The 14,334-nt window shown below is 32.4% G+C and overlaps 2 protein-coding genes across 2 annotated transcripts; one reads left to right on the top strand and one right to left on the bottom strand.

Annotated features, from left to right (window-relative positions):
• The first annotated feature begins 3,812 nt into the window (after window positions 1–3,812).
• On the top strand, window positions 3,813–6,375 carry LOC130944173 (GTP-binding nuclear protein Ran-3-like). The gene is made up of 8 exons (XM_057872361.1): window positions 3,813–3,982; window positions 4,085–4,154; window positions 4,526–4,582; window positions 4,670–4,787; window positions 5,397–5,486; window positions 5,593–5,772; window positions 5,869–5,946; window positions 6,159–6,375. Exons 1-8 carry the CDS (start codon window positions 3,875–3,877, stop codon window positions 6,226–6,228), a joined length of 771 nt encoding a protein of 256 aa, XP_057728344.1. The 5' UTR covers window positions 3,813–3,874; the 3' UTR covers window positions 6,229–6,375.
• Window positions 6,376–8,654: 2,279 nt separating this feature from the next.
• LOC130944535 (uncharacterized) lies at window positions 8,655–13,300 on the bottom strand. Its single transcript, XM_057872886.1, has 3 exons — window positions 13,128–13,300; window positions 12,125–12,552; window positions 8,655–11,882 (listed from the first exon to the last, which is right to left on the bottom strand). The coding sequence occupies exons 2-3, from the start codon at window positions 12,521–12,523 to the stop codon at window positions 11,073–11,075; spliced, it is 1,209 nt and encodes a 402-aa protein (XP_057728869.1). The 5' UTR covers window positions 12,524–12,552; window positions 13,128–13,300; the 3' UTR covers window positions 8,655–11,072.
• Window positions 13,301–14,334: the final 1,034 nt, after the last annotated feature.

A 14,334-nucleotide genomic window follows, 5' to 3' on the forward strand; every position in this document is an offset into this window, starting at 1 on the left:
ATTTATAAAGAAAAATTTCGCCAAACATTGGGTTCTTAATGATTAGAGTTATGTTTCTAGAAATATATTCCTCTAAATGTGTGTTTATTGGTTATGACTCTCAATATAAAGGATGAAGGATACAAGTGTTTATCTTCTAATAACAAAATTTGTTTTTAGAAATGTGTTTGATGAAAATTACTTTCTATATTCTGAATTATTTTCCTAACATCAAGTTGATTCTAAAACAAATACTGATAAGATTATTCCTTCTATTGGTTTACAGATTCCTGCATTAAAATCTAACTCTTACAATAAATCTATCATTAACAATGACAAGAATAAGCATTGTGATTCTACTATTGAAATTAATAAGGATTCACAGGTCATGCAAACAAGTAGTTCGACTATTGCGTCTAACACAAGCAACACTATAAACAATGATTCTTCGGATAATACTGTTGGTGCTACTAATCTTTTAATGTCTTTCTAAGTCACAGAATCAAGTCATTGTTCAAAGAATGATGCCTATTTGAGGAATTAAAATTCAACTCCCTATATATACAGCATCAGAATTACGAACTGCAACTACACAACCTGGTAATATTGTGCCCAAGAACACTCACAACAAGCTTATTCGTTCTAAAACAGGTACCATCACTCCTAAACTCTTACACACTACTGTTCATAAAGAATTCACAGATGAACAACCTCTTAAAACTGCTAAACTTGCTTTACAAATACCACACTGGCATAAGGCTATGTTTGATGAGTATCATGCCTTAATAAAAAATCAAACTTGGACTTTGGTTCCAAAACATGAAAATGCTAAGATAATAGGTTATAAGTGGGTTTTTTCTATAAAGAGACATTTTAATGGTAGTGTTCAAAAGTATAAAGCTATGCTTGTTTCTCAAGGATTCTATCAAGAAGAGGGATTTGATTTCAAGCATGTTGTTAGTCCAGTTATTAGACCTACAACAATTAGAATTGTGTTAAGTTTTGCTCTCTCCAGAAACTTCACTATAAGGCAATTTGACTTTAACAATGCCTTCTTAAATGAAGATCTTTATCAAGTAATTTACATGTCTCAGCCTATTGGCTTTGACCAACAATCAAAAACTCATGTTTGCAAATTAAATAAAATCCTCTATGGCTTGAAACAAGCACTAAGAGAATAGTTTCTAAAATTGAGTGCAAATCTTCATCGAAAAGCAGCTAAGAGAGTGCTTAGGTACTTAAAGGACACGAAGGATCATGGCTTGCTGCTACATAAATATGATGATTATAGGCTTTATGGATTTTCAGACAGTGATTGGCAACAAACTTTGAAGACGGAAAATCTATCTTGGGTAATTTATTTATTTTGGTACTAATCTTCTTTCTTGGTCTTGTAAAAAATAAACCACAATCAGTAGATCTTTCACTGAGGTAGAGTTTAGGAGCTTAGCTTCTTGTGAAGGAAAATTAGTTTGACTGCAAAATCTGTTTCAGGAGTTGGGTGTTTAGATGTCTATTCCACCAACAATTTTCTTGTGATAACCTTAGCATAGTATTGCTAACTGCAAATTCGATCATGTATAATAGAAACAAACATTTTCAATTAGAAAGCTTTAGAAGGGAGCATTGCATGTTGTACATATTTCAGAAACAGATCAAATTGCTGATCTGTTAACCAAGCCCCATATAGCAGCAACGTTTGAGAGATTTAAGAGCAAACTTCGAGTAGGTCAAATACCTGACTCGAGTTTAAAGGGGGTGTGAAGGATAAAGATGTAATTGAAAAGTTGGAAGAGTCAAAGTCATAGTTAGTTAAGTTAGTTGAACAGAATCTATTTTCTATCTTTCTCGGTTTTTTGGTTTTCATTGCTAACTATGTATGCGTATATATATGTGTAGTTAGTACTCGAGAAGTGTGTGTTAGAATTTAGTTTTACTCAACAATAATATTGTCTTCCAGTAAACTACTATTTCTATCCACAAAGGTTAAAAATATTGACATATTTACCTATAAAAAAAAGGAAATTACCATTTGTACCTATAAAATAAGGGTTTCGCACAATAAAATTATTCAAACACTAAAAAATTACTTAAAATTGCTAAATTACTCTTATCTTTACTATCACTTTTCTAATCTCAAATCCCACCACCACCCCCATTACCCAACTACCTTAAATGAAAGATTTTCTAACCATAATCCTCTTCACCTAACCACCACCCCTGTCCCTCCAAAAGTCACACACGGAGACATTACACACATACCCCCAACCGAGGAAGAAGAAGAGAAGAGGAGGGGGAAGGAGACCGCATTGGCAACGCGGGGACTCGCCGCCGCTATCGTATCATCGTCGCCATTGTTGAGGGAACCCGAAGAGGAGATGAGAGCCAGAACCGAGAAAGGGGGAGCTGTCGCCGTCGTGGCGCGTTGCTGCTGCCGGCTCCGTCGCATCAATCACCACCATTGATTGAGAGCGCGCGCAAGATATCAGAGAAGGAGGAGAGGGCGACGGCGCCGGTGGGTGTCACTGTCACCATCGCCGTCAACGCTGTTCAGTGAGTGAGGAAGAACCGTGACGAAGAAGGAGAGCAGGAGTCCGTCGCTATCACGGCCGAGTGAAGGTTTGGTTGGTTGAGGTGGCGGAAAAGTGTGATGCATATTTGAAGTTATTGGGTTTGTTCCCAAATATGGAAACGGATTGAGACATGTATATTATGACAGTCACATCTGCTATCCCTTCAATGAAGTTACAACAAGACATGGTTGAAGTTTGTGTTTGTCCTTTGTTTGTACTTGAGTGATGGTGGTAGTTAGGATTTAGGGTGGTGGTGAGAAAGAGTTTCTATGGTAGTAAGATTTAAGATTGGAAAAGTGGTGGTGTAGAATAAAAAAAAGGATAATTTGAGAATTTTAAATAATTTTTTTAGATTTAGATAGTTTTATTAACAGAAGTATATATTTTATGGATATAAATAATAATTTTTTTATAGATAAATATATCAATATTTTTAACTTTTATAAATAGAAATAATAATTTATTCTATTGTCTTCTGTTTCTCTCATTCATAACTTTTGTTTTTATTCTCTTCTTTTCTTTACTTCTTTTGGTTCTTATTGTTCTTATTGGATAAGAAATTTTTCTAAGATTGCATTACGGAATTTATTGTTCTAAGATTTAGTAAAAACAAATTACGTCATATATGTTTATTATTTTAAAGTGTAGGATTAGAGTGTGTTTAGAAAGTATCAAGAACTATTTTTTTCGACTTTTAACTTATAAAAAATCACATTAATATTATTTAATATTATTTTTAATTAATATTTTTAATTTTTTAAAAAATTATTTAACAACTTTTGAATAAGTAAAAAATGTCTTTTTTCTTTTTGTTTTTTCACTCTTATTTATTAAAATATCTTTAAAATAAGTGCTTTAATAATAAAAATCAATAGAAATTCTTACATTTTATTTTTTTATTTAATTAAATTATTTATCTAAACTGATACTAAATAAATGAAAAGGATTTTATTTCCATTGTTGTGCTCATGCCTACCATTGCGAAATATTTATTTATTTTTCATTAGCTTTTGCGTTGTCTCATTTTTCACAATAAAAATTTAAAAAATGATATAATATTTTAAAAAAACTTTTGTTTAAAATTACAAATATGATTATAAAACAAAAAAGTACCTTTTAAAAATATTTACAAATATTTAAAATAGCTTAAAAACAAAGCTAAGTTGGTTTCTCATGTGTAAAAAAAAAAAAAAAAAAACCCGAAAATAAGTAAAAATAACCTTTTTTTATTTGTTATTATTAATATTTTTCAAAATAGAGCAGCGTCCGATTGACGCTGAGTAGAGGAATTGAAACCCTCTAACTCATACATATATATATATATGGTTATAAACCCTCGTTGTATTTCCATTCTGGTTTCTCGACGCTACACACCACAACACCAACAAATTAATACTTCATCATCTTCTTCTCCTTCGCATACTCTCATGGTACTCTCCCTCTCTTTCTCTCTGTGTCTGCGTTTGATTACGATTCGTGAAATTTTAAATTTGATCTTCTTTTTCATCATTTCCATGTTTTCTTGAATGCAGGCTTTGCCGAATCAGCAAACCGTCGATTACCCTAGCTTCAAGCTCGTTATCGTCGGCGATGGTGGAACAGGTTTCACTCTTATTAATATCTTTTTCTTTTAGCTTTTTTTCCGACCTAAAACTTGAGACCTAGATTAAGCGTGTTTAAACGAATGTGTAACTGAAAGGAATGTTGGTTGTGACTGATGCTTATAATTTCGTAGCTCGTTCTTTTGTATTTGAATTGAATCACGTTATTAGTAGCTAGATGAATACGTTATTTTTCGTTGTTGCTTTTTTTTTTATCTAAAGGTTTTTTTGGTTCATATTAATATTATTATTTTTAAAAGATGACTTTGCTTAGTGCTTGAATGATGTGTGGCTCTTTGTCTTCTATTAAACTATGTAGTGTTACCAATTGATTGGGATTAACTTATTTGGAATTTCAAAAAAAAATTTCAGGAAAGACCACATTTGTGAAGAGACATCTTACTGGTGAATTCGAGAAGAAATATGAACGTGAGCTAGCTAGTTTCTTATTTCTTATTTAATACAATGATTTAATTTAAGAATATATGTAATATTAAATGTTTTTTTGTTGAACAGCAACCATTGGTGTGGAGGTCCACCCATTGGATTTTTTCACAAACTGCGGGAAGATTCGTTTCTATTGCTGGGATACTGCTGGCCAAGAGAAGTTTGGTGGTTTGAGAGATGGATATTAGTAAGTTCTTTCTATCGGTATCTCTCTGTATGTGAAATTTAATCAACATCCAATGGAGTCTGAATAGTGTTAAAATTGTTTTTTTGTAAGGTTGTGAAATTCTATGTTGCTTTTTAATGCTTAGAAGTAAATTTGAAGATTTTGGTGATTGTCTGGCTAGCATGTACGTTATATCCATTTGCTTGTGCAAGGAATACTTTCACAGTTTGTTGTCTGTGCTTTGGAATTACATTTTCTGTGGTGACTTGATATGGTCATGCTGTGGTATTTAGATTTGAACTATTAGTTGATTTTACATTCTCTTTTTTCTTCATCATAATTGATAAATTAGAATTTGTTGATTTCTTGGTCATTCTTTATTCTTCTATCTTCAGTTTAGCTGTTATACATGCCTATTATTTTATGTCCACATTTCAATGAATATTTTATTCGTGTTGAAATTTAGCTTTTAGGGAATGGTATTGAAATGTTAATATTTTTTTTCCTACCAAAATATTTGTATAGCTTTTGCTTTCTCCCTTCCATTCTACCAGTACGGATTTCTTTCTGTTTAGGTATGGGTTTTGTTCCCTTTGTGTAGTGTGTTTAACATAGTGTGTTATATTTCAGTATCCATGGGCAATGTGCGATCATAATGTTTGATGTCACTGCTCGGTTGACTTATAAAAACGTCCCTACTTGGCACCGTGATCTTTGCCGGTATGTAAATGAACTCTGTTAAACCCTTTATCTGCTTTGTTTATTGTGATTTAATGCCTAGTCAGAGTACCTTACTGAGTGCTTTCTCTGCACATCTGATTTTCAGGGTCTGTGAAAACATCCCAATTGTTCTCTGCGGTAACAAGGTTGATGTGAAGAACAGACAAGTGAAAGCAAAGCAGGTTACCTTCCACAGGAAGAAGAATTTGCAGTACTATGAAATATCGGCCAAGAGCAACTATAACTTTGAGAAGCCTTTCCTTTACCTTGCCAGGAAGCTTGCAGGGTACATACCTGTGGTTTCTACTTTCTATAAAATAATAAATGATCAATCTTTAAGTTTATTTTTACTTATATGTTGTTACTTGTGTCAATTTTGCAGCGATCCCAACTTGCATTTTGTAGAATCACCTGCCCTTGCTCCTCCAGAAGTTCAAATCGATTTGGCCGCCCAACAACAGTAAGCTTTCTGTCATCATAAAATAACCAACGGATTTTTTGAAATTCAGTGTCAAAAATATATACGGTTTAGGATTAACCTTTTTCAAGTTTCTCAAAAATAAGTTTTCAAAATCCATTAGTTCTTTCGTAGTAGTCTTGAAGTGGGCTTCTCTTGTCTTTTTTTCAATTCCTATATTTATGATTGATTTATGGTTTTGTCGGGTTTTGCAGGCATGAAGCCGAGCTTGCTCAAGCTGCTAACCAGCCACTTCCCGATGATGATGATGACACATTTGAGTAAGAGCTTATGTCCCCGGATTGACGATCTTTGTGAGTTGCTGGTATTTGTGTATGCTACAATTTGAGTTTGATGGGTTGTATTATTGACCGTGGATGATGAGTATTTCAGTAACAGAGTTAATCGTTTATGATATGTGTTCTGCTTCAATTTTCAAAACCCGTATTAGTTAGTCGTCCACATCTTTTTTTTGTCAAAGCGATGAAGATAATTAGAAAGTGAGTTGTCTCATGAATGCATTAGTCTCAACTTATTTGGCTAGGAAATCAGTTTTTACTTTGATGCAAGTTCAGAAGGGTATCCGAAAATATTTGGCGTGCGTTAATAAAAAAGACTCTTGAGAGATGTGAAAGACAATAATTTTTCGAAGATTTAAAATTTGACAAGAACACACAAACTAATCAAAGACTCTGAGAGATGTGAAAGACAATAATTTTTCGAAGATTTAAAACTTGAGAAAAACACACAAACGTGGAACCTTAACGTTAGAGTGAATGGAAAACGCTGATCAGAGAGTTAGAGTGAATGGAAAATGTTGATCTGACAATTGGAAGAGCTTCCGGCAAGGAGGAGAGCTTGCATCTACAACAATGGTGTTTTCGCATTTCGTTCTCTATCAATCTTGTATCCCACCTGTTACTTGTCTTTCTCTCTTCCTCTCTAGATTGAAGAGAAGACTGAGAGAAATAGAGGAGAGAAGAGAAGATCAAGCTCACTCTGGCTCCTCACGTTCTGTTCAGCAACGATGGGAAAGCTCCCTCCTTCCTCCTCTATTGTGCCATCTCAGCGTCCCTCTCAAGGTTATCTTCAGGCTTCCTCCCCCCGCAACCACGACAACAACGGTGACGGTGAGCAGCAGTCCTCCCTTTGCTGGTGTCCTCTTCTTCCGCTTCTCTCCTTGTCGGAAATGGCATTGAAGCTCTTTGTCGCCATCACTGAAACTCTTCCAATTGCTATATTAGCATTTTTCGTTTATTATGACGTCACACTTTTACATTTTGATATTTTTGTCAAATTTTAAAATCTTTTGGAAGTTATTTTGTCTTTTGCGTCTTTAAGAGTCTTTGTCAGCGTTAAAATCTTTTGAGAACCAGTTTGGTTGTTTACCCTAGAAATAATTTTTGAGTTACTTTAAGTTGAATTTGAATAATTTCTTAAACAATTAGTTTCTAGCTCTTCATCAGATTTGATTTTGTAATTTAAATAAAGATTTAAATTATCTGAGCCTTTTTTTGAAAGTTAAAACAAATTCACGGGTTAATTGAGAAATGATCACCTGATCGATCAAATTCGAGATAAAATTTTGTAAAAAGATATGTTAAAACCAGAAAAAATTGAGTAAAAAGTCTATAAATTAATCGTAGTAACTTAGTTTTTAAACACTTAGCTGTTTTAAATGAAAAAATATTTTTTAAATAATTAAATTTTTTTAAAATATATATATTATATATATTATTTATATCTTATCTAATTTCAACTGAATTTTAATTGAATTTTTTAATTTTTAAATTTCTTACTTTATGTTTTCAAAACCTTGGGTATATATCATACAAGCAAACGTTGTACAGTTTGTCGTCCCTCTTGTGGCATTACCCAATTCTCCTCTGAGTTCTCTCTACGCCACCAGATTAAAGTAATCCTTATCACACTCCCAATCCTCTTCTCTCTACGCCACTTGATTTAAGTAATTCTTTGCACATATATGTAAGCTGTGGTTTCTGCAGTTGTTAAGATGTTCCTAATCACTTTTAATAGTAAAAATCCTATAAAAACCTCGTGTTTGGCGACTAAGGTAGTCCTAATATTTGCTACAACAACTAAGGATTTCCAATTCAAATTTCCAATCCGTTTCACACACTTAAATTTCCAGCATAGCCGAAAGACACTGATAATCTAATCTGGTTTACCCAACTACAATTTAGAGAATTAAGGTAACAAGTATTGACCGAGAGCCAGAGCAGCTCACTTTTAAGTTGGTTTCATGTAATGCCAGGATTTTTTTTTAAAAATAAATTAACAAAAAAATTATTCTGATTTAGATTTACGATTTGAGTAGAAACAAATAAATCGTAGGACAGATCCACGAATTGCGAACAAAATTTTTACACGTATCATGAAACACAATAATGATTTACCAAATGTAAATTGCAGATATAAACATTTATCACATAAAATCGGCTATTTAATATAAACATGTTAAAACTGATTTTTTATATGTTAAAAACTATTTTATATATATATATATATAAACCAATTTAAATTTATTTTTAAAACCAGTTTACTGTATAAGAAAATGGTTTGATGCAATTTCTAAACTATTTAAAATAGTTTAATGTAGTTTAATGTAGTTTTATGAAAGAACTATACCATAAACATCCCTAATCACAAACAATTCGCATAAGCACCGGCAATTAAGTTGAGCATAAATGTTATTTCTTGAACTATGCCACTACCAGAAAAATTCAAAGAAAACTAGGAACTATTGAATCAACAGCAGTTAAATTTAAATTTAACATTACAACTTTTATCACTCAATTCTAATTCAAGTGACAGAATCCCATTTTACATTCTGATACTAAAAATTCAAAATAAATGTAAACTTAAAATAGTTTCTGCCTCATTGTCAATCCTTAGCCAGTTATCCAGGTATAGTTCACTGAAATTAACATGGGTTCTTATTCAAAAATTGAAATATTTCCAGTTAGAGAGCATTAAAACCAAGAAAAAAATTAATAATAACTTATAAGATTGAGATTGGCATCTATAACTATACAACTCAGTTCAGGCAATGGCATCCAATTTCTCTTACAAAATTCCATTATTAACAATTTCTAGTAATGGCATCCAACTTATCTTACAAAATTTCCATTAGTGCTTCAATTCCAATCCAAGTGTACAGAAGGACCAATATTGACCAACATAACTAATATCATCCATATTCTTTCACATACACAGTCATCGACTCATGGTCTCATTCGATCTGAAGATAAAATTATGGTAGAGTTCTTTCATAGATACTTTGCTTAAACAAAGAGGTAGTTGGCTTTCAAATTAACGACTCAGCAATCTTAAAAAAAATAGAAACAATGTCAACAATGTGCACGTCAATAGCCTGGGGGATGCGGTTGAGTGGAAGGAACCCATTCTCCCTTTACCAAATGTCAAGGGCTTGAATCTCACCTTAAGTATGAAACAACTTCAAAACTCTAGACCAATTGTCCCACTCATCAAGGTGACCACAAGCTTGACCATGGATAAGCCAGTTGTGAAAAAAAAAAGAAAAAAAAATGCACATCAATTCAATACGTTAATTAGACTCGAGCATTACAATAAATCAATGAACATACAAGGTTAGGTGCAATAACAAAGTATTTGCACTCAGGTGACGATCGAGAATTGAGCTTGGAAGCAATTGTCCGGAACTCTTAGCTGCATTGAAGATCAAAGAGAAACAACCGAGAGTAATGTAAACGGAATGAGACCCTACCATAACGACAAATGAAAATCCAAACCAAGTGGATCAGCACACACTATGGGGTGAGATTGTTTTACATTGGAATAGCAATTAGAGAAGTTAAGCTGCGTCCAGCAATTGAAGCTAACCTGGCACGCATGCCACTGCCCCCCGCGGGGGATCTCAAAGCAAGGGGGGGGGGGGGTGAAATTCATATCTACTATATACAGTTTGTACTGATTTCACCAAAAAGTTTTACCACAAACATCCAAGCAGATGCTGCGCGCCTCAACACATGTAGGGAAGAACCAACTAGCTCTAGGTTTGAGTGGCATTTCGCCCTTAACCACAGCTCATCAGCTGAATAAAATAATATAAATAAAATAACAGTGTAAATGCTAACTTGTATGTTCCAACAAAGTAGATAGCGATCTTCCACATTCTATATGCCAGATTCAAGTTCAACACAGCTGTTTCAAATTCAAGCATGCCCATGAGAAATGTAGCCACACACAAGAAAGCAAAAATTATGATTTCGACAAATTGATGGAGCATCCAGCTACCAGAAGTAAGATATCATGTAACATCCTACCATCTTACCTACATTTCAGTTGACAGGACCGTCTCCACTCACATAGCAAGATAATCAATCTAAAAACGAAGCAAATACAAGAAATGAAGTGCCATATTTGAGTAAGAGCACTACAAGATAATCTTTCAATTGATGCTTATGTCAGCAGCATTATGAAAGTTAATGTTCTCATGAACATGTCAATTCTATGCATACCTGAAATATACTATACTATTTCAAAGGCAGAGAAGCAACCATAGAAATTCCTTATCTTGGAAGGAAAATTATTGGTAGATGTCACCGATTAATTGCGGAGTGAAAAGTAGCAAACCTAACATCATGTTTAGCCATTGGAAGCAGGGCAAAGCCTCCCACACTGGCCCTGGAAAATGTAGCTGATTCATCAATAATATTCACAGTGGAAAATTTGATGCAAATAGGGAGCTGATAAGCTCATCCAATCCAAATTAAGCATAACTATAGACTTGAAGTTGTGCAATTACAAGCTTTAACCAAGTTTTCAAGGTCTCAAGTCATTAACAATTGTTTCGCAATGAAATAATATACAAGAGAACAGGAAGTAAATGAACAGTTGAAGGCGACAAATCATAGCAATTGAGGAAATCCACAACTTTTAATGTTGAAAACAATAACAAGAACATCAAAACACCCACAAAAATACAAAAAGGTTGGCTCCATAATTTGATATACTCATAATGATTATAATTATTAATACAGAAAGATTAACAATCAGGATCTAATGCTGTACATTTAAACAGTTAAGAGTAAAAAATCCTAACATGACATCCCTTGTATGAATATCTAAAAATTCTGACCAACTGAAGCTAAGTTCTTTATCTCCATCAAATGTTCATCATTAGAAATATGTAGTGATATACGAAGATTAGTCAATAACTCTTCTTGTTCCCAACTTAAAGAACCAGAAGCATATATTGCCTCTAGAGTACTGCGATAGGCATGCAACTCTACCCTATGAATTCCTTCTGCTACATCCTCCTCAGGAGAAATTGGACACCCTTTATCCAAATCTCCAACATTTAAAGACTCTGCGTCACTAGAAAGGGTATCTTCATCATGGCAAGAACCTGCTAACATATTACTGGAACTTCTACTTGTACTACTACCTATCACACTACAACTGCCAACAGAACTCAGATCATTACAAGAATAATCTGGCTCCGCAATTCTTTCAAAATAACATGTTGTGACATGGGGAGGTTTCTTCCATGTTTCACAATATTGGTTGGTACCATTAATAATGGAATCATACATGCATTTTTCACCCATTTTATTTTGTGGGTAAGCAATAACATCTACCTTTTGGGCTGTCGGAACCACTTTGGATCTTTCATACCCACCCTTATTTATAACAGCCCTCATCTTTTTGGGATAAGCATCAACAGCAGAATTACCATATGGAGACAGTCTCTTCAGTCCTGTAGATGAAGCTGCAAAAGGCTTGTAGAGAGCACTAGCATTTGTACTTGAGAAACAATCACTTCTATCTTGCTGACTTTTTCTGGTACCAGGTTGTTGAACTTCATGCATCACCTTATAACTGTTTGAAATCAAATTGCAGCTAGACTTCCCACCTCCCGAATTACCAAGATCCTGGAACAAGCATAAAAGAACATAAGAACAAGGCATCCCAAAAAAAATTCACAGGAACCATGGAATAAAAACGATCTCAACTCTCAAACAATATCAATTACATATATAAAAGTTTAAAACTATTTAAAAGGATTAGAAGATACAATCTAACAAGTAAAATAGGCCTCTCAGAGAATATAGCTAGTTAGGATAAAATAAACAATAAAATAAGAAAATTTGAATTTACATATATAAAAAGGTACCTGTTGATTAATGATCCATTGATCATTTATCCATGATTGCCGCACCCTCATGCCATCTTTGTGAACCTTCATCTGCTTGCAAGATGACAAGCACCTTACCAGGTAGAAATCCCGACCTAGGACCTTCAAAACAGTAGCCACTTTCCAAGAACCAGCATCGTAAACCTCCACAATATCACAAGCTTTCCAGTTCTCAACCCCTTCAATAAGAGGGGGGCAGGGTCTGATGGCCTTCCTTTGAATTCTCTGCACACCTGCCTCACTTGTCACAGTAGAGCACTCGTACTGGACGCTGTAAGTTCGCCCATTACCAGAGATAATTTGAGCACATCGAAATTCGACACATGGCCCCTCAGTGCTGGCAAGAACCTCCACTTTATTTCCCTTTTTTAATCTCATGGTGTTTGTTTCACAATTCAAACTCAAACCTGTGACATTAAAGAACATTTGTTTTTATTAGCACCATAAATAAATAAAAGTCTGTGCACTTGTTTGATGCATTATTTAAAGGATTATCACCGATTTTCTTATCATGTTTGACTGCATAAAAAATCATCAAAAACACTTTTCAGCTATGAAAAAGCAATCACAATTCATGAAACAAAATGATAGATCGATCGAATGAAACCATAGATTCCAAAAACAATCTAATAATAATAATAATAATAATAATAATAATAATAATTCCACTACAATCTATAATCAACAAACGCTAACATACACTGAATCAAATTCGAACAACTTGGCCACAGTGAAACACACAAAATCAATCAAAATAAATAAAATACCGAAAATCTAAACATGAGGATAAAACCACATTTACGAATGCAAACTACACAAATACTCTACATGTAATCGGCGAATATTTAAAATAAATAAATCGGTAAATGAAATTAAAAATTCATGCAAGAAGCTACTGCGAATCGAAATAACAAGATTAATTAAAATCGAAAATAAAACATAAGTATAAAAAGTGTAATCAACCGAAGAAGATCATGCTGACCTTGATCGACGATTAACTTGGTGAAATTGATAATAAGCTTTGAATTAAGCGTTGAAGAAATCGCTATGGCTGTTTGGAAGCGAAGAATGAATGGAAGTTTGGGAATTGGAAGAACGTAGAAAATAAGGTTTTCTGAAAAATAAAGAGAAAATAATAATGAAAATAATGAAGGAATGAGGATTTCAAGAAAGAATAAATATGAATGACGGTGGAAAAGGGGGAGAGGTATTCGGTTAATGGGCCTAACAGAAACTACAAACTAGTTATCTTTTTTTTTTTTTAAGCGCAAGTCCTTTATAAACAAAAGTTTAACAAAGTTAAACAATAAGATTTAAAGCTTGTTTGGATGTGTTTTTAATAAAATATATTTTTTTAAGATTTTATAAAAAAATATAAATAATTTTATATTTAAATATCTCATACAAAAAAATCTTTTATTTATTAATTATGTTTGAATATAATAATATAAAAGTACTTTTTTATTTATTTATTACATAAAAAATATTTTTTTTAAAGAAAAAAATCTTTTAAAAAAAGATGTAAATTACAGATTCTCAAAAAAGATGTTTTTCTAATTTTTCTAGTGCTTTTACTTTTACTACTCGAAATTTGTCAAATACGTTAAAAAATAATTTTTTTTATCAAAATAATGGCACATAAACAAACACTTAAAATGTATTATTTATAACCGAATAAATTCTATTTTATTATTTATTTATTTTACTTTTAAAATTTTATTTTTAAATTTTATAATTTTATTTTAAGTTAGATATTCTAATTTTTTATCTTTTTTAACAATTGATAAATAATCTATTATGAATTTATTTTTTAATTACCCAAATCTTTAATTATAATCATTTATCAATCTTCTTATTATCAATTTTTTCATTATTTTTGTTTATCGTTTATCCATCTTTTTAATATTTAATTTTTGTTCATTGTTATGCTATCTTTGTAATTGCAAAAATTACAATCTGTAGATCAATCTTTTCATTATAGTAATCAATTTCTTAATATCCAATCAATTTTTTTATTGAATTGATTAGATGAATAATAAAATAATAATTTATAAAAAAGATGCAAAAAATTTATAATGGCATAATATATAGCTCAGAACATAATTCAATTGATTGTGTAATATTTCTAATCGATTAAATTTTTTAAAAAAAATAATCTTGTATAAAGACTATGCCATTTGAGTTATAAT

This window comes from Arachis stenosperma, chromosome 8, assembly GCF_014773155.1.
Source record: "Arachis stenosperma cultivar V10309 chromosome 8, arast.V10309.gnm1.PFL2, whole genome shotgun sequence".
NCBI lineage: Eukaryota > Viridiplantae > Streptophyta > Magnoliopsida > Fabales > Fabaceae > Arachis > Arachis stenosperma.